This window comes from Saccopteryx leptura, chromosome 12, assembly GCF_036850995.1.
Source record: "Saccopteryx leptura isolate mSacLep1 chromosome 12, mSacLep1_pri_phased_curated, whole genome shotgun sequence".
NCBI lineage: Eukaryota > Metazoa > Chordata > Mammalia > Chiroptera > Emballonuridae > Saccopteryx > Saccopteryx leptura.
The window spans coordinates 47,354,945-47,376,523 of record NC_089514.1 but is presented as its reverse complement, the minus strand read 5'-3'; the positions used below and the strand labels follow the sequence as shown (position 1 = coordinate 47,376,523).

The 21,579-nt window shown below is 36.8% G+C and overlaps 1 protein-coding gene and 1 pseudogene across 1 annotated transcript in view; one reads left to right on the top strand and one right to left on the bottom strand.

The window, feature by feature from the left end:
- Window positions 1–2,698: 2,698 nt before the first annotated feature.
- Window positions 2,699–21,579, bottom strand: part of LOC136383877 (collagen alpha-1(I) chain-like) — a 30,227-nt gene continuing 11,346 nt past the window's right edge. The window contains exon 3 of the mRNA XM_066353786.1: window positions 2,699–2,868. Coding sequence (XP_066209883.1) covers window positions 2,862–2,868 — 7 coding nt within the window. The 3' untranslated portion in view covers window positions 2,699–2,861. The remainder of the gene's footprint in view (window positions 2,869–21,579) is intronic.
- Window positions 14,797–20,552, top strand: LOC136384169 (bromodomain testis-specific protein-like; annotated as a pseudogene).

Sequence of the window (21,579 nt, the reverse complement as noted above, 5' to 3'; positions counted from 1 at the left end):
TAAGAATTATAACCACACACAACCTTCCTTCTCTTAGGTACTACTCATATGTGAGGGGCAAAATATGTGAGGGCCTCCAACTGTTCTTCAGTCAAGTCAATGTCCATATAGTTACCACAAACCTCACCTAGGCTCTGTGAAACAGTTCTTTCCCTTTTTCTCATGTATTGCTTTGACTTAGTAACTTTCCTCTTATATCACATTAACAGGAAGTTGAGAGGTTTATTCAGTTTATTTATTATGTGGTGCTTAAAGTGACCATTCTTATTCTCAGAGCAAATAGCATCTGCATCAATAATAACTTTGATGAAGGAAATGTAACTTTAGGACTTAAGTTATTTATCAGAAAAATGGTTTTAATATCTTTTTCCTCTAACTCAGCAGTGCTCAACCTGTGGGTCGCAACCCAGGCAGAGGTCGAACAACCAAAACACAGGGGTCACCTAAAGCCATCGGAAAATACATATTTATTATACAATACATTTTTAAATAAAATAGGTATTTCTGATCGCTTTAGGTGACCCCTGTGTTTTGGTCATTTTACCCCTGCCGGGGTTGTAACCCACAGGTTGAGAACTGCTGCTTTAACTTAAAGATCTCTGGAAATTAATTTGTGATAGTGTCCCTGGTTCCTGATTTACTGGTCCCAAAACCCCTAGAATTTTCTGAGCCATAAGAGCAATGGGAGCATCTTTGGTAATAATATTTGGTTCCTTGTCCTCAGTTCCTGAAATTATGTCAGAGCCATCAAGGTGAAATCAGTTTATTGTTATAACAAGCTCCTTTTGCTACTGCTAGGTTGATGTTAATGAGGTGACTCTGGCAAATTCATTAAACCTGAGGAGTGGGCTATTGGAATCTTCAATTTATAGCCCATTGGTCAGAGGCACAGGTAACAAACTGGACTTCTGCTTGCAATCTGGGGGTGTGGTGAGCAGTCTACTGGGATTGAGCCTTTAACCTGTGGTATCTGCTGTTCTCTCTGGGTAGACAGTAACAGAGATAAAACGTAGAAAAACCAACCGGTGACCATAAATTGTTTGTTGGTGTGGAAAACCCTTACCACAAACCACACTGGAATTATATGCAGAAACACACAGAGTGGCTAAGCGACAGCCAGAGCAGAAGTCCTGGCGTCAGAAAAAAAGACATGTCTTGGTTCTATAAAGACCTGTTTCTTTGAGAGAATATTTTATTATCAAATAAAGTAAATGGAAGGAAGTTCACAGCAATAAATGTCTATAATAATAAACAAGAAAAATCTCAAATAAAAAGGAACTATAAAAAAAGAACTAAGCCCAAAGTTAATAAAAGAAAGATGATAACAAAGATCAGAACAGAAATAAATGAAATAGAAACTAAAAAGAAAATAGAAGAGATCAATGTAACCATGAGATTTTTTTTAAAAAAAAAGATAAACAAAACTGACAAACTTTTGGATAGACTCACCAAGAAAATAAGAGAGGACTCAAGTAAATGAAATTAACAATGAAAAAGAAGGTATTACAACTGATACCACAGAAATAGAAAACATCATAAATGACTACTATGAACAATTGAATGCTAAACAATTAGTCTACCTAGAAAAGAATGGATAAATTCCTTAAAAAAAAAAAAAAGCCTAAGAATGAATCACAAAGAAGCAGAAAATCCGAACAGATCAAGTTTTAAGAATCTTTTGACTCAGTAATCAAAAACTTCCCAACAATAAAAGTCCAGGACCAGACGGTTTCACTGATGAATTCTACCAAACATTGAAAGAAGAATTTATACCAATCCTTCTCCAACTTTTTCAACATAATACAATTGAAGGGAACAGTCCCAAATTCATTTTATGAGGCAAGAGACACCCAGATACAAAACCCAAACAAGGACAAGTGAAACAAAAAACAAAACAAAAACAAAAAAACTACAGGCCAATAACCCTGATGAACACACACTCAAAATAACTCAACTAAATATTAGCAAACTGACTTCAATGCATTAAAAGAATCATATATCAGGATCAAGAGGGATTTATTACAGGGATGTAAAAATGATTCAACATCTGTATATCAATCTATGTGATACACCATATTAAAAAATATAGAACTAAAATCATATGATCATTTGATAGATGCAGAATAAGTATTTGACAAAATTTAACCTCTATTTATGATAAAAACTCTCAAGAAAGTGGGTACACAGATAAAGTATATGGATCAGAATTCATCTATACACACAGAGCTAACCTCCAATGATTACAAGTTGAAAATAAATAAATAATTAAATCATTTTTAATGATATATATTAGGAACTATTCTCTAAGTAAGTGGAACTTAGATGAAGACATTTGAAGAATGAGTTGGAGGTAACAACTAGCGCTGAGTACCCCAGGAAATAATCATTCGTTAGGCTCCTGGAGTATATGCACACACATGATCATACTCACACTGAGAAATTAACAAGATTCATCTGCATTATTCACAAAATTTGAATGTTCAAATGTATTTGATAGTTTGGCAACTAAAAGACTGTAAAAGATCAAATCAAAATCACAATGAATTAAAGAACTAAATTTTTTCTGAGATTTGATTGTGTTAGGTATCATGAATCTCTCAGATTAAGCATTTAAAGTGAACTATTTTCCCAATAGTATGTATATTGTATGAATTGTGATATATTTAAGGTACATGAAGTAGAAGCCCATCTCGGTAGCTTAACCTTTTAAGAGCATTTTATTTTCCTCACTTAGCACGATTTCTCACAAAAGGGAGTCTAGGTCCCCTTGCATCCTTCCACTCCATTATCTTCACAGTGAAGCTTTGACTTCATGCTTGTCAAATCATGGAGGCAAGATGGCATCTCCCTCTTCAGTTGGGCTATAGGCTAGAAAAAGAGAAAGAGACAAAAAGAGTGTCTGTATTAAAAAATAAAAATATTCCCAGAAGCCTCTAGCAGATCCATACTTGTATCACATGGCCTAAACTTTTGTTACATGGTCACTCCTGATTGAAACAGAATCTGAGAAGATGAGTTTTATCCGGGATCATGGACAACTTGGAAAGAAAAAGGGTTCTATCAGTAAGGAGATAGTGATATTCCTGAGTTTTATTTTTTCATAAATAGGCAGTTAATAATAAAATAATATAAATATTTTATATACTTTATCCTACATTAAACTAGTGAGAATGAGATCATTATAAGCTATTAATAGCTTTTGTTTACTAGACTATTTTCTCTCCCTCTCTAAATAATACACACACACACACACACACACACTTAAATGGTGGCTTTAGGGTCCATGTTATAACCAATACTAATCTCCTTTTGACATGTAAATTCTAAATCATGAGACCTAAATTCTGAAAAATTTCAATATCTATTTCAAAAAAAATTTCCTTAATCCCTACATGCTGATAGTAGAATCCTATGTCCTAAATGAATTCTTCAACCTAAATGTGGAATACTTATTTAAGAAACTTTTTATTTTTTATATCTTGATTGCTTTAATATCTAAAATTCAGTTTTTGATAGATCAGTTTTTTAAATTTTATTTATTTATTTTTTGGTGGCAGAGACAGAGAGAGTCAGAGAGGGACAGACAGACAGACAGAAAGGGAGATGAGAACATCAATTCTTTGTTGTGGCTCCTTAATTGTTCATTGATAGATTTTTCATATGTGCCTTGACCCAGGGGCTACAGCAGACCGAGTGACCCCTTGCTCAAGCCAGCAACCCTGGGCTCAAGCTGGTGAGCCCCACTCAAACCAGATGAGCCCATGCTCAAGCTGGCGACCTCAGGGTCTCGAACCTGGGTCCTCTGCATCCCAGCCCGATGCTCTATCGACTGCGCCACTGCCTGGTCAGGCAGTTTTTTAAGGTATTAAAATCATTACCTCTTAAGAAACATTTTTCTGCATTTACAAAAAATATTTCTTAATTGTATTCTATCTCCCACTAAATGCAAATCCTAGGTTCACTGCATTTCTCAATCTTAATCAAGATGGACAGATTTTTCAGTGATATTTAGGTGGCAGGGGAGGAAAAGAGAGAGTAAAGAAAGAGTAAGGATAGAATATCTGTTCTAATGTTCTGTCTAAATGGTACTCAGTGGTAAACATAATACCCTTTTTGTGAATGCAAATCTAATATTAATTCATAGCTAAAGTAATATGATATCACAGATTTACATCTAAATTCAAACCCTCTGTGAACTCAATTAGAATTAATTTTGCCTCATCTTACACATCTTATTGAATACACTTTTTAAATATCTAATTCTGGTCCTGTTGATTTGAGTTGATTTGTGTTTTATGAACAGTCACATGCAAGTATGATAGGGTGTCAAATATATATATATATCACATGACACATGGGGTTTAGATAAAATGATTTTATCAATGTTAAAGACACATGTAGAATCTTGCATACAAACACTTTACCTTTATTTTCATAATTATAGCTAGCTATAAAGCACAGAGAGAAATGAAACTGAGAGAATAACCAAATAAGAATTTTTTATCAGGTGTTCCATATGATATGATACACGTACATGTACAGATAAATGTATATTTTTTGATATATGATGTATGGGTATATAAAGATATGATCATATTCTGAAGGAAACAAATTGGTAAAATGAAACTATTAAGTAACTTTCTTTTTTTTCTCATAATAACCTTTGAAGTATGCTCTAGAGGGGATAATTCTTCTTCCTATAGATAAAATCTTGGTTGGTTCCCCCATAGCTCTCTTAAATAATAAATCCTCTGGGTACTTTTGTCACTTAAACTATTTCATTTGAAACTGATAGGTGAAGCTAAAGTAATAATAAAAACTTCAAGCTTCATGCAAAATTAAAGCTTCTGCACTCAGCTAATCAGCTATGCAACAGAAGGCAGGCTTGCAGTATAAATTATGGCTTGGATAGATGCTCCTCTATTTTCCTAACTTGTCTTTCTTCCTCTCCTCAGTTGTTAACTTGCACTGTTTCAGATCCCAGGTTTCAGGATGGTGAAGGGAGGACAGGTGAGAGCACAGGACAGCACCTGCATGCTGGTATTTTTTGAGCTGCCATCACTGCTCTCTGGTTGGCAGGTGTTATAGCTGCATCTTGCTCTTTTTGCCCTGCAGGGGGTGTTGGTTCCTTAAAGGCTTCTTCAGACCATTTACACCTCTCTCCACTCAATGGTACGTATCTCTCACCTACATCTGACTTGGATTTGGGTCTCAGGAGCCCAACTTTTCACAGACCTTCCCTGTTGGGATCCTATTGCCTTTTAGGCAGACTTTTGGATAAAGTCATTTAAGACACCTCTAGGCCAGCTTTCACCCACATATGTGTGGTTAACATGTTTTCCACATATCCTTGGTCATTTTCACTTATAAATTAAGTCACATTATTTTCAGGCCACGAAGTTATTACAGTGCAATAGTGAGCAAGTGTGTATATGATACAATACTGTAACAGAAATCTTTGCTTTATTATACTACTAAAACACACATTAAGCTATCAAATGATATAAATACTTTCCTAGGTAAAGTAAATGAACCAGTAAAAATATGCCTCTACATCTATTGAGAAATTTTCTCTGAGATTAGCAAACCAAGTAGAGCAGCTCCGGTTTTTAATGTAATAGGGGAGAGACAGACCATAGGAAAAAGAGTCCTTCATGACATATTGGGTGAGAACACTATAAGGATTTGAATATATATTCATAGGGCTTTAGTGACACAAATGTTGATTATTGTGAAGTCCACAACTCCTCATCTTCTTCGAACAAGTTATCCATGTTGGTCGCCACACGAAAGTCACACTATTGCTAAACAAATGTGACTACTGTGTTTACCTCAGAGAGCACATCAGTGTTGTTTCTCGTGGTGTCACTGCTTTCCTCTGTGTCTATACTCCTCTCATAAATAGACATTCAATATTGTGGCTGTAATGAATGCTTAGTATGCTTTTGTCATGTCGTTAAAAGTGTTGGGAAGGATTAGTACAAACTTTTGCCCCCCGATCCTATTTTTCTATTTGAATGAATCCAAAACAATACTGCAGGGTTCTACTCTGTAACATCTAACAGTTCTAGAAAATGTCTCCCTCCAACATCTAAGATTGTAGGATATATTACATTTAACTATGAAATCTATTTGATGTACTTTGCTCAAGATCAATATTATTACTTTGTAGGCCCAGTGTATATATATAACAAATATTTTCCCTTCAGAAATGTTAATGTATTGTTCATAAGTCAGGATTTATCTCTTCTTATGTATTAAATATACTACATATAAATACAGTGAAATATCTTTATATATTTCCTATTTCTGTCTACTGAAAGGGCTATTAGTAATGGCTCACCAATAGCAATAAATAAGCCAAATGACCATATATTGGTTTCTAAAAGGAACAGCGTTCCTTTGGGGGGAAAGGCAGATTCCAGAGCTAGGAAAGAAAAAGAACAAAATAAATTTGGTACATTCTTTTATACCACAAAGCAAGGAAGTATTCAAATAATCAGAGGGACATGTCAAAAGGATAAGTGAAACATTTTGAAAGAGCCCCTGCAGATAAAATCTGGGGCAATTTGAGCATTAAATACATACACACACACACACACACACACACACACACACACACACATTTATGTAAGTAGTGAATTCTAACCCATCAGATTAAATAAAAATCTAGGTTTACTTACTGATTGAAACTTTAAAAAAAAACAACCCAAAACTAAAAAAACAAACTAAGATTAAATGAAAAAACATGTATATTTATACTTCATTCAATAAATTTGTATCATGCAGTTCTACCACCAATGAGTTCAAGAAGAACCAGCAGGGTAACATCCTCTCCCTTACTACAGATAAGGTCTGGAACAAATACCAATCACTTACACAATCATCTCCTTTGACACCAAACAAATGCCAACATACTGGGAACTTTCTGGAGAAAAAAGCTTCAAGTGTATATTTCCAATTTTACAACTTGACTCCAATGCTCTCTCTCTGTCATCTGTGAAAGCACTGTGCTGTCACTATTCCCTGACAGATCTGACCTTAGCTTTAGCCTATGGAAAGGGTTGTGTCTCCTCCCATCTCTCTTTCTGCATCTCCCATAATTTCTCCTCCCAGCTGCTCATCCAGTGCCCCTACATCTGCCAGGCACTCAGGAGTGGGAAAAGCCCTCAGGATCCAGGTCAGTAATAGGAAGTTCTGGTAGATAAAATATAATGAATGTCTCAAATACCACTCTACTGCTCTAACTTGAAAAGATAAACAAACTACAGAAAGCATGCTATTAAATCATGATTTTTACTAAGTAGTAAATGGTACTCAATGCCAGCATTTAAAAGTAGACTGAAAAACTATCATAAATAATGATAATGGAAAAATTGAATTGAAAACTGTATGTCAAAAATTAGTCTTTTCCCAATGTTTCCATAAGTACAGTTTACATTAAATATGAACTATCGTATTTAATTTAATATTTTATTTTTTCAGAATTACATAATGATAAACTTTCCACTGGCTATAGAAGGTAGCTGTTGTGTACACTTATTTTGTGGGTATTAACTTGAATAAATATATAATGGAAACTGTTCTCAAGATAAATGTTATATTAGTTAAGTTATAACAACACAAAGATATCCACTCATTAATTTAACAATTTATCTAGTATCTATTATATACTACTAGTACTATATATTGTATAATACTATTATTCTGTTCCATATGTATCTAGGGACGAATTCATAACATTTATGTCCTAAAGAAACACAACAGTGATATAAGCAGATATGTAAATTAGGAACTGCAAAACAAGTATATCAAGTACATGAGACAAGGGTAATATGAAGATTGAATAATTATAAAATAGTGGTTAAAAGAGGGAATGCTTGAGGTGAACTTTAAGAGATGAATCACAGTTTGTCACGCAGGAACTAATAAATGAGAGACTATCAAACCAAAAGAAACAGCATATATAAAGCACAGAGGCATGGATTAGCATGGTGCATGATGATCAAGAGTCAGGGAAGAATGAAATTTTAAGCAGGGCCTAATTTGTAAAAGGCCTTACAGACTAATCTATGGGGTAGTATAATTTGAATGCATAAATTAATAAAAGTAAAAATTACCTATTTTTGACATGTCAAGTTCCTTACCACCTCAGGACCTGGATACTTCCCTTTCCTCTAACCGAAATTTGCTTCCCCCAGATTTTTACAATAGAATATTGTTGCTCATTCAGTCCTCTGTTAAAATCACCTCCTAGGGTAAGAGTGCACAATGAGATAAAAATAGTCTACTCAAGAAGTAGTGTTGGGAAAACTGAACAGATACATGCAAATAAAAGAAAGTAGACCACCTTCTTACACCATATACAAGATTAAACTTCTAGAAGAAAATGTAGGCTGTAAAATCTCTGATATTTGTCTTTGCAAAAATTTTTTTTCTGATAGATCTCCTTGGGTAAGGAAAACAAAAAAACAAATGGGACTATATCAAACTAAAAAAGATTTTGCACAACAAAGGCAATCATTAACAAAACCAAAAGAATTGGACCTATTGAATGGGAGAAGATATTTGTCAATGATATATCTGATAAGAGGTTAATATACAAAATTTATGAAGAACTCATTCTATTCAATACCAAAAATAAAGTCCAATTAAAAAATGGGCAGAGGACTTGAAAAGATACTTCTCCAAAGAGAAGATGCAAATGACCAAAAGACATATCAAAAGATGTTTCATGTCCCTAATTGTCAGAGAAATGCAAATTAAAACCATAATGAGATGTCACTTCACCCCTCTCACAAAATGGCTATTATCAATAAGTCAACAAACAAAACAACTGCTGGTGCTGTGGAGAAAAGGGAACGTGATGTACTGTAGGTAAGGTGACACTGGTGCAGCCACTACAAAAGTCAGTAGGAGGGGCCTCAAAAGTTAAAACTGGAACTGCCTTATGATCCATTGATTCCACCTCTAGGTATATATCTGAAAAAACCCAGAACACTAATTCAAAAGGATATGTGTGCCCCTATGTTCACTGCAGTGTTATTACAAGAGCCAACCTATGGAATCAGCCCAAGCGCCCATGAATAGATAAGTGGATAAAAAAGCTGTGGTATATATAATATATACCATGGAATATTACTCTTAGCACTTGTAACAAAATGGATGGAACTAGAGGGTATTATGCTAAGTGAAACCAGTCGGAGAAAGACAAATATCATATTATTTCACTTATATGTGGAATCTAAAGAACAAAATAAACAAATAGAGTTGAGGTAAACACATAGACACAGAGAACAAACTGATGGCTGACAGAGAAGATGGGGTTGGGGTCTTCATGAAGAAGGTGGACGGATGCGGAAGTACATACTGGTAGTCGCCGGATAACCATGGGGATGTAAAGTACAGCATAGGGAACATAGTTAATGGTGCTGTAATGGCTTTGTGTGCTGCTAGGTGGGTACTAGGTATCAGAGGGAACATTTTGCAAAGTATATGATTGTCTAGCTACTATGCTGTACACCTGAAACTAATACAAAATAATGTTGAATGCAGATTGAAAAATAAAATTTAAATTCTTAAAACAAAATCTCCCAGGACAGTGCTTTCAATACCACCCAACTATAGTGCCACCCTATCGCATCCACTTGTTAACATTCCAGTTCCTTTGCTTCAAAATCAATAGTTAGACTAGAAACACAGAATAAATATTAATTTTACACTTTCTGTAACACATCCGCATCCTCTTGATGTTTAGTCTCTTTATTCTTATAAACTAGAATGAGAAAATCATGGAAATTGCTAAGCAATGTTTTATGCAATACATAGCCTAGGGATTTGCTAGCTGGCAATCTTTCCTTTATCCTGTAATGAATGTATTTGTTCACCAGTAGTCATAAGAGTATGACTAAAGCAGAAAACACCCTTTCAGAGATATCCGCATTCTAGTATCTAGAGGATAAGTCTCTAAGGCAAAATCATCAGGCAATACAAAATACACTGAAGCATTTTGGAGAAAGCAGAGAAGATGTTGCAAGTCCTTAAATCATACCTCATATGCAAATCTTCCCACCCTTGAGGAGAGACCTCTATTTGTTTCCAGAGATAAGGGTTATGAAGTAAATCTCTATGTGTACTGGGAAAACTTAAACTTCTCTTATTTAGCTTTTTGATAAAATGGGAGCTTCAGAAGATGTTTATTCATAAACATAAATTGATATCCTTTAAAATATTTTCTGGGCTTGGAGAAGAAAATGTAGTACTATAGTTGTTGTTCTTAAGGTCTCTAAGGTGTTTGAATGAGTTCCTAAACTCCTACAGTCACATAATCAAAAAGACCAGTATATAGGACCATTTACCTCTTCAACACCTATTGTTATTAAATACCTAAATAAAGAAAATATTTCCTTATTTCTATTTCTATCAAGATACTGTTGACAATATAAAAATTTAAATGCAGCCTAGGCCCTGGCAGGTTGGCTCAGTGGTAGACGTCAGCTGGCATGTGGTGTGGCAGGTCCGATTCCCAGTCAGGGTGCACAGGAGAAGTGCCCATCTGCTTCTCCACCCCTCCTCCCTCACTTCTCTCTTTTCCCCTCTTGCAGCCATGGTTCTTGAGTGAGTTGGCCCTGGGCACTGAGGATGGCTCCCTGGCCTCCACCTCAGGTGCAAAGAGCTTGATTGCTGGGCAACAGAGCAATGACCCAGATAGGCAGAGCATCAGCCTCTAGCAGGCTTGTCTGGTGGATCCTGGTTGGGGCACATGTGGGAGTCTGCCTCTGCCTCCCCTTCACTCAGTGAATTAATAAAACTGCAGCCTAAAGTAAAAAATGTAATTGTATTATATTAAAAATACGTCCTCAAAATTTTGAAGTTTTAGTAAAATGGCAATCACTACACTATAAGACAAACATATACAAATTATTTAAGACTCGAAACTAAATGAAACTTATTTCAACCTAACCATGTATAACTAGTATTTTTTTTTTTGAGAGAAAGAGAGAGAGAGAGAGAGAGAGAGAGGCAGGAAGGGAGAAACAGGAACATCAACTTGCTTTTATATGTGCCCTGATCTGGGAATCGAACCAGCAACCACTGTATTTTGGGACACATTACAACCAACTGAATTATCTAGCCAGAGCTTAATTTTTACTGATTTTTTTTTTTATAAAGACAGAGAATGGAAGGGAGATAGAGGGGAGGGAGAAGGGAACATTTGTTGTTCCACTCAGCTGTGCATTTTTTTGGTTGCTTCCCATGTGTGACCTGACTGGGAATCAAACCTGCAACCTTGATGTTTTCAGATGGTGCTCTTAACTGACTGTGCTGACAGGCTAGGGCCTTGTAACTAGTAACTGGACAATATCACAACCATTATTAACCCTTTGAGTAGTACGGACATTCATGTATGTCCTCGTGCCTCCTGACCATCCAGAGTAAAAAAAAAATTTTTTTTAATGTGTAAGGCAACATTAAAAAAAGGCAAATGTCTGTTCTTCTTGTTTCTATAAATTGGTTATCAAACAAACATAATTTTAAGTTAACAAAACAGTAACTGGATATAATTTTATTTTTTGAAAAAGAACTCACTCGTGGGGATCAGTGAGCATGAAATACTCAAAGGGTTACAACAGGTAAAATATTTATAATTGTTTTAAGTAGCATATGTTAAAATTTATCACATATTTATATAAAATTTTAAATTGTATTTATTTATATTATATTTTTATTTTCAGGGTATTGCATGTTAAACATATATTAATTAAGTTAGAATTATAAATTTACAACATTAAAGTTGTCTTCAAATATCTAATAGCTTTATAGTAAGTGAATTATTTTAAAAAGCTTAAAAGATGTTTTGAAAAAGAATCAGGATTGCCTGACCAATGGTGGTACAGTGAATTGAGTGTTGGCCTGGGATTGTTGGCTTGAGCACAGGTTCACCAGCTTGAGCACTGGGTCTCCAATGGCTTGAGTGTGAGATCATTAACATGATCCCAAAGTCCCTGACTTTAGCACAAAAGTTGGTGGCTTGAGCCCAAGTTTGCTGGCTTGAGCAAGGGCTCACTAGCTTGACTGAGCCCAGGTCAATGCATGTATGAGAAGTAACCAGTAAACAACTAAAATGAAGCAATTATGAGCAAAAGCTTCTCATTTCTCTCTTTCTTCGATCACATCTCTCCCTCTTCCTGTCACTCTCTCTCTCTCAGAAGGAGGGAGGGAAGGAAGGAGGGAGGGAGGGAGGGAGGGAGGGAAGGAAGGAAGGAAGGAAGGAAGGAAGGGAGGGAGGGAGGGAGGGAGGGAGGGAGGGAGGGAGGGAGGAAGGGAGAGAGGGAGGGAGAAAAGGAGGGAGGGAGGGAGGGAGGGAAGGAGAGAAAAAGGATCAGGAGTGATCCTACAAATAAAAATGAGGCAACAATGGGAACAGCAGATCAAAAGAATATATATTAAATAATGAGTGCTCATGAGAGGACAAAAGCCTATTATGTGTGCCCTACTCAAGACAGATGTTGAGAACATGTGAAAAGAGCATGAACAAACTGAAGCATAACTTGAAGATATTAATCAGAATGATGGAAGCCTGGTCTTTAAGTGTTCATTGCGGACATATATAATGCATTGATGACAATAATGACTACTGATTAAGTTGGCATAGAGTCGCAGCAAACAAGTCATGCTTTATAAGTGAAAATGTGTATTTTTTTATTTGACTTGTTTTTTATGAAGCTAGACTAAGCATCATGTTATCACTTCTTTCTCTTGATGTCCTAATTTTTGTAGTCCATAGTTCCTGGAATTCATCTTTCTCCTATTTTGGAAATCATGATAGCTTTGCTTTTCAGCCATCTACTGAATCCCTTAATGTCTATTTTCCTTCAGAGATTATAGACAATGACTTTCCAAACTTCCAGATTGTTTACTTGCCCTAAAACCTAATTGTGAGAAGTTGGAAGATCAAAATCCTCTAAAACAATTAAATGATTACTCAAACTGCAATTTCTCTTAAAGAAATTTGCCTTTATTTTTTCACATTTAAAATTATTTTGCTTGATAGACAAAATGTTATATAATTGTTTTAATATTTTAATACCTTCCCCAATAGCAAACTTCTTTCTGGTCTTGATCTTTTAAAATACATTTTAAATTCTGGATTTACTTTACTAGCATCAGTTGATTCTGTGCTTAATTTAATAGAATAGTTGACCCTTTCATATTCACTGTAGATGTGCCTTCATTTTTTCTACTACTGAATTATCCTTAATTCATTAAACTTCTGTGAAAAATACAAACGTGAAGTCTTGCTCTTATGACTCAGCCTAGCAGTGAGGTTGAGATATGACTAGAATGTTATAATGCAAGGCAAAAAGAAATAAGATGAAAAGAATAAGGTAGCATTTCACAGGAGTTCATCAGATAATATTACTTTCAGATGATTATGTATAAAAAAAACTTTACATAAAAGGTTTAAGCTGGACTTTCAAAGAATCCCTTAACCAAGCAAATGGTTTAGCTTCAAAATCTATAAATTACATGAAATGATATTTAACACTCAGAAGATGAATGTATATCTGCATTGGTGATAGAGGGAGAAGAGTACATTAGATCACTAGTATTTATCATATTTTGAAAAACATCTATAACACTTAAATTTGTTCAAAGCAAATCATACCACACAAGATAATATTTGGAGAAACTGGCACTATTACTAAACTTAGTATTATTAGAATTACACTCTCATTGCCAGTATTTCTTGCTTCTCAATAATTGGAGCAAACATTACAAACTTTTCTTTGATTTTTTTTTAAAATATGCTTTTCCAACAACTAGAAACCACACCTGACTATTACTATTTCAGAATATAATATGTTCACTTTCTTTCCATAACTCTTTTTACAACTACACAATTTTTCACTACTGACAAAAATAAGCTCATGATAATATTGTCCCTTTGTTGCTTCTTTTTCTTCCTTGTAATAAAAGCTGCTGTCATTTAAAATCAATAAAAAATGATAAAAGATAATAGAATTAGGATATGGGCAGTAATGGAAATTGATGGGAGACTGAAAATATTTATATATAATAAAAAGATATATAGAGAAAAAATCATTTAAGAAGCACATTTAGGAAACAAGAAATAAGTAATATGAAAAGTACAAATAGTTGAAAATAGATAGTGTTTTATAGCTGGAATTTTCTGGAAGGATGAATGTGTGAAACAATGGTAGTAAGATGGCTTTAAAATATTTACAATTACAAAGTATAAAGTGACAGCAATTGCACACAAATAAAAAAGGGGAATAGATATAGCTGCTTGATTGCATGAACTCAAAGTATCAGAATTTTTTAATTGTTTTAAAAAACTCTAGTAAGGAAGGCCTACTTGTATAACTTTTTTAAAACTTAAAAAAGATTATTCATTTAGAGAGGAGAGAGAGAGAGAGAGAAAGAAAGAAAAAGAGAGAGAGAAGAAGAAAGATAGCGATGGAGTAGGTGGACATTCCAATTGCCACTTTTCGGACCAAATTGGATTACAACTTAATTTAAAAACAATATTCTTGAAAAACCAACTTTGGACTAAACTAAGAGGAATCTATAAGCAAGGATCACTGAAGAAGCCACACTGAGACTAGTAGAAAAGGCAGAGATGCGGAAAGGGCTGCCCAGGAGTAAGCAGCAGCCTGGCGGACTCTCACAGATGGGTGGGTTGCCCTGAGAGGTGTGGGTCCTCAGCCCCAGGCCCGGAGCCCTAGCCTAGAGCCCCAGAGCCTAGAAGAGGTGCCCAGACAGCATTCAGCTATGAAAAGAACCAGGTTTCTTTCCACGAGAAAGAGACACACCTCTCGGAAGCAGACTGTTTTAAAGGGTACACGCAGAACACCTCATTCACAGGCACTTACCCAGGACTCTGGTGGGGGAGAGCTGAGAGGACTGGAGTTGCAGGAGGAGAGTGTAAAGTTGGAGGCCCAGGGAGAGCCACTGTGGGGGATGGCCACCAGAACCCCAGTGCTGAGTCATTCTCCTGTACTGCAGTTGCCATCTTTCTTGGGTGGAGCAATCCCCTCTGAGTGGCATCGCCTGGGGAAAAGCAACATCGCTGCCCTCGGGAGTCTTTCCTACCCTAGCCATGGTGATGGGACATTCTGAGAGGCCAGAAAGGAGGGGGCAAGGCAGTGACTCAGTTTTCTGGTGTTGAGACTGGAGCTCCCTCCTACACTTTCCTGAGATTATGACTGGTGCTTCCACCTCACAAGAGACTCAGTTGAAACTGTGGGTGGGCAGACCACACCTCTAGGTCTCACAGGCCACACCCAACAGACTTCTGGGGACACACCCTGCTGAGGTCTGTAAAAAAAAGTCTGGACAGACTGACACCTGGGGCCAAGGAGCAGAGCCACACCCAACACCCTTTCTAATTGCTGAATTGCTGCAGGCTCTACTCTGCTGCAGAGGTTTTTTCAGCAGTTGAGCCCAACAAGCAGCCAGCAGACAGGCAGGAGGAGGCGACAATCTGGGAAACTTGGCCATTTGAGCAGACTTTCCCCAAGGACCAGAGTGGGTAAAAGCCAGCCTAGGACTGCAGCTTGGTATTTCCATGGACACCTGGGCCTAGCAGTGGCAGCCACAAACTCTGAATTGCTTGTAGCCCCAAGAAGGTTACTGAGGGCCAGTTGTGGGCAGAGTCTCCCAATGGTCTGCACTGGGTTCCTGCTTGGGAGGCCCAGGGATGGCACATCCAGGAACCAGCTGTGAAAAGCATTGGATCAAGACCTAACAACCCTTGCTAGAGTGGTCTCCTAAGGAAAAGCTCCTCACATCTGGCCCAGCTGAGGTGAATTCCACTCCTGATCAGCACCGGCACAGAAGGTCATGTGCATTGAATAGGGTGGAGCTTCACAGTCAGCCTGCTGGGGCACTGCATATTCTGTCCTGCTAGGCTAGATTCCACAGGGGGAAGAGAGGTTTGGAGCACCGACATTTAAAGTGTGGGTCCCTTTGAGGCTATTGTTGGATCTGATTGAGGGGGTTAGCCACCTTCGGTAGGGGCACAGTCAGCCCCAGGAGAGAAACCTCTCAGTATTCTTCCCTGAGACAGGGGTCTCAACAGCTGAAAGAACTTCTGCTGTTGGGGAAGTTCTCAGCCACAGTCAGTCTGAAACTGTTGCTCACCTTATTGGGGATAAATAAAATCTGAGTATCCAGCAGTGGCTGTGGGATCAAGCTCTGGAATACAGGCCACATTCCCTGTACTAAGCTCCTGACAAAGAGACCCCTGAAGTAGGGGGTCCCCCAAACACTGTATTCTCAACTTCAGCTGCCCTAACCCACCTAGTATGCAACCTGTAGAGGGTTGGTTGGGTGAGGCCACACGACACACTACAGTCTTACTACAGAAGACTCTGTGGGAAGACCAGGCAGCTGCTAGAGGGGGAGGAGCAGCTGAAAAGTGGAGACAAATCTTACAGAGCTCGGGGCTTTTATGGAGCTGCTGTCATCTCTTAGCAGGAAAAAGCTGATCCTTATACAAAGGTTGCTCCCCCCACAGTAACTAGACACAGAAAATGCAGACACAAACAGCGAGAAATGCAATAGCTGCAGACTGGTAGCCCATAGTAGGTTACAAACAACAGCTGACATCAACCCAAGAAGACATAGAGACAACACTACTGAGTGAGTGGCAGACAGCACCAACCCTAAACTCAACTACCTACACAAGCATCACACCCACAGGTGGAATCTAGCAGGCACCAGACACTGTGGAGAATAAATACACCCAACAGGATAGACATTGCACAGTGTGTAATACACATAATCAAGGTTGACCTTAGAGCAGGCCAGCCTGAAGGGATAACTGTACCCACAAAAAGATCAACTGCATCTATAGATACTATTATACAACAAGAGGGAAAATAGTACCTCAAGAACCATTCCTAGAACAGGGAAAACAAGTGGCCTAAAGGACAGTACCACCAAGCCCATCTTGTTCATAAAGACAACACAAAAATTTTGAAGTCAGACAGTACGACCTAATACACAGACAAAAAGGGCAGACAGAGAAATAGGACCCAAATGAATCAACAAGAGAAATCCCCAGAAAAAGAACTAAATGACATGGAAGTAACCAAATTACCAGATGCAGAGTTTAAAACAATGATTTTTAGGATGCTCAAGGAACTCAGAGCAACAATAGATGGACATAATGAACACCTAAATAAAGAGATAGCAAGCATCAAAAAGAACATTAAAATCATGAAAAAAAGAACAAGTCAGAAATGACAAATACAATATCAGAAATGAAGACTGCACTACAAGGAATTAATAGCAGGCTGGATAAAGCAGAGAATCGAATCAGCGACTTAGAGGATAAGATAAACAAAAGCATGGAAGCAGAGCAGCAAAAAAGAAAAGAGGCTTAAAATTCTGAGGAAACTCTAAGAGAGCTTTGTGACATGAAGAGAAACATTTGCATCATAGGGGTTCCTGAAGGAAAAGAGAATGAACAAGAAATAGAGAATCTGTTTGAAGAAATCATAGCTGAAAATTTCCCTAAATTGATGAAGGAAAAAGTCACACAAGTTCAAGAAGAACAGAGAGTTCCTTTAAAGAGGAACCCAAGGAGGCCTACACCAAGACATATCACAATTAATGTGTCAAAGTTAAGAGACAAAAAAAAAAAAAATACCAGAAGCTACAAGAGAAAAGCAGTAAATTACCTACAGAGGAGACCCAATTAGGATGACATCTGACTTCTCAACAGAAACACTTGAGGCCAGAAGAGACTGGCAAGAGATATTCAAAGTTATGCAAAGCAAGAAAATACAACCAAGACTTCTTCATCCAGCAAGGCTATCATTTAAAATTGAAGGAAAAATAAAAAGCTTTCCAGACCAAAAAAGCTCAAGGAATTCATTACAACCAAACCAGTACTGCAAGAAATATTAAGGGACCTGCTGTAAAAAGAGCAAAGAAAAAATATCTAGAAAAAGAGGATTGTAGATTAAAATAATAAAATGACAAAAAACAACTATATATCAATAATAACCTTAAATGCAAATGGATTAAATGCTACAATCAAAAGACATAGGGTAGCTGTGTGGATAAGAAAACAGGACCTGTACATATGCTGTCTACAAGAGACCCACCTCAGAACAAAAGATACACATAGACTAAAAGTGAAAGGATGGATAAAAGCATTTCATGCAAATGGAAATGAAAATAAAGCTAGGGTAGCAATATTTATATTTGAAAAAATAGACTTTAAAACAAAGGCTATAGTAAGGGATAAAGAAAGTCACTACATAATGATAAAAGGAGCAATCCAACAGGAGGCTATAACCATTGTAAATATCTATGCACCTAATATAGGAGCAATTAAATGTATAAAGCAGACTTTAATGGACATAAAGGCAATATCAATAGCAATACTATAATAGTAGGGGATTTTAATACCCCATTACCATCAATGGATAGATACTCCAGAAAAAAATTAACAAAGAAACAGTGGCCTTAAATGACTCGCTAGGTCAGCTGGATTAAACAGATATCTTCAGAACCTTTTCACCTCAAAGCAGCAGAAAATACATTCTTTTCAAGTGCTCATGGTACATTCTCTAGGATTAGACCACATGTTAGGACACAAAATGAGTCTCAATAAATTTAAGATTTAAATCGTATCAAGCATCTCCTCTGATCACAATGACATGAAACTAGAATTCAACCACAACAGGAAAATCTGAAAAAGATTCACACACTTGGAGGCTAAATAGCATGCTGCAGATGTTAGATTAGTGTTCATGAATTGCTACAGGTATAATCCTCCAGATCACGAAGTTGTAACAATGACAAGAATGCTCCAGGATGTTTTTGAAATGCATTTTGCAAAGATCCCAGATGAACCTGTTGAGAGTATGCCTGTATATAACAGCAAAACAGATACCACAAAAACCCTTGGTAGAGAAAGCAGTAGTGAAGCTTCCTCTGAAGATAACTCTTCCAGTGATTCTGAAGATGAACAAGTTCAGTGTCTTGCAAAGCTTCAGGAGCAGCTTAAAGCTGTTCATCAACAACTACAGGTTCTATTTCAAATCCCTTTCCATAAGCTAAAGAAGAAGAACGTGAAGTCTAAAAGGGAAAAGAAAAAAGAAAAGGTTAACAACAGAGATGAAAATCCAAGAAAAAATTTAAGCAAATAAAATTAAAGGAAAAGTCCAAGAGCAGTCAGTCAAAGAAGAGGAAACAACCAGTGTTAGCTCTGAAATCTGAGGATGAAGATAATGCTAAACCTATGAACTATGATGAGAACAGGCAGTTAAGTCTGGATATAAACGAACTCCCTGGAGATAAACTCGGGAAAGTCGTTCATATAATACAATCAAGAGAGCCTACACTGAGAAACTCCAACCCTGATGAGATAGAGATAGACTTTGAAACACTGAAGGCAACAACACTGAGAGAACTAGAAAAATATGTTGCTGCATGTCTAAGAAAAAGACCACCAAAACCTCGTGGCAAGAAAATAATGAAGTCCAAAGAGGAACTTTATTTTCAGAAAAAATAGGAGTTAGAAAAGCAATTACTGGATATCAATAATCAGTTAAATTCCAGAAAACAGCAAACAAAATCTGAGAAAACTACACCATCCACAGCTGTTGTTGGAATTGGTTCCTGACTGAGTAAAAGCAGCAGCAGCAGCAGCTCATCTGAGTCTGAAAGTAGTAGCAGTGATTCAAGTTCTTCAGACAGCAGTGATTCCAAATCAGAAATGTTACCTAAATTTACTGAAGTGAAACAGAATGATTCTCCTCCTAAAGAGAAAGTAAAGATACAATCTTCCATACAAAATATAATCTCTTGTTCTACAACCCTTGTTCATCAAGTCTGATGAACATACAAGTTCATACAAGTGAAATACCACCAAATCACCACCAGTTAGCATTTAATCATCAAGAATTAGAACATAAACAGAGTGTGAAAAACATTTCACCTTTACAAATCCTGCTTCCTTCAGGTGATTCTGAAAAACGCTTGAATGGCCTAACAGTGATGCATCAGTCTGATGACAACTCAGTGGAGTTAGAATCTGAATGTCAAGTTCCTGTGCAGAAGGATATAAAAATCAAGAATGCAGACTCTTGGAAAAGTTTAGGCAAACCAGTCAAAACTTCAGGAGTATGAAAATCCTCAGATGAGCTCTTCAACCAATTTAGAAAAGCAGCAATAGAAAAGGAAGTCAAAGCTGGAACACATTAACTAGTACAAAAACATCTGGGACAGAACAGAAAGGAACCAAAAGTGTTTCAAGGAAATCAGAGGGACCCTGATTTCACTGTAGAATCTTCTTCAAATAAGATACAAAACAAGTGCCTTGGAAAAGAGCAAACAGAACATCAGCAGTCACTGGAAGCTCAAGAGAAAAGTAAACTCTGGCTTCTCAAAGACCATACTTTAGCAAGAGAGAAAGAGCAAGAGAGGAGGAGAAGAGAAGCAATGCTTGGTACCATTGATATACTCTTCAAAGAGACATTATGACAATGTTTGAAAATAACTTTGATTAAAACTCAGTTTTTAAATTAACCATCAACTGAAAATGAATTATATGAAAGATTAAAATGCATATGGTAAAATGACTGCTTTCAGACACCAGTCTTATGTTGTATTTTGACTGCTCTAAAATGATTAAACAATTTTCACTTACAAAAAAAAATAATGAATGGTTTAACAATGAGATCAAAGAAATAAAAAATTTCCTTGAAACAAATAAAAATGAATGTACAACAACTCAAAATTTAAGAGATACAGTAAAAGCAGTACTGAGAGGAAAGTTCATAGCACTACAGGCATACCTTAAGAAGCAAGAAAAAGCACCTAACCAGGTGGTGGTGCAGTGGATAGAGCATCGGACTGGGATGCAGAAGAACCAGGTACAAGACTCCGAGGTCACCAGCTTGAGTGCAGGCTCATCGGATTTGAGAGGGCTCATTAGTTTGAGCCCAAGGTCACTTGCTTGAGCAAAGGGTCACTCAGTCTGCTGTAGCCCCCCCGGGTCAAGGCACATATGAGAAATCAATGAATGAACAATTAAGGAACTGCAATGAAGAATTGATGTTTCTCATCTCTCTCCCTTCCTGTCTGACTGTCTCTATCTGTCCCTCTCTCTGACTCTTTCTACCACACAAAAAAAAGAAGCAAGAAAAAGCTCAAATAAACAGCTTAACCCTGCATCTAAAAGAACTAGGAAAAGAACAACAACTAAAGCCCAACAGAAGTAGAAGGAAGAAAATAATAAAGATCAGAGCAGAAATAAATGACATAGAGGCTAAAAAATCAATACAGAAGATCAATGAAACCAAGCACTGGTTTTTTGAAAAGGTAAACAAGATTGATGAACTTTTAACCAAACTCATCAAGAGAAAAAGAGAGAGGACTCAAATAAATAAAATTAAAAATTAAACTGGAGAAGTAACAACTAACACCACAGAAATAAAAGGATTGTAAGAAAATACTATGAAAGTCTGTTTGCCAAAAAAATTAGACAACTTAGGCAAAATGGATAAATTCCTAGCAACATATAATCTTCCAAAA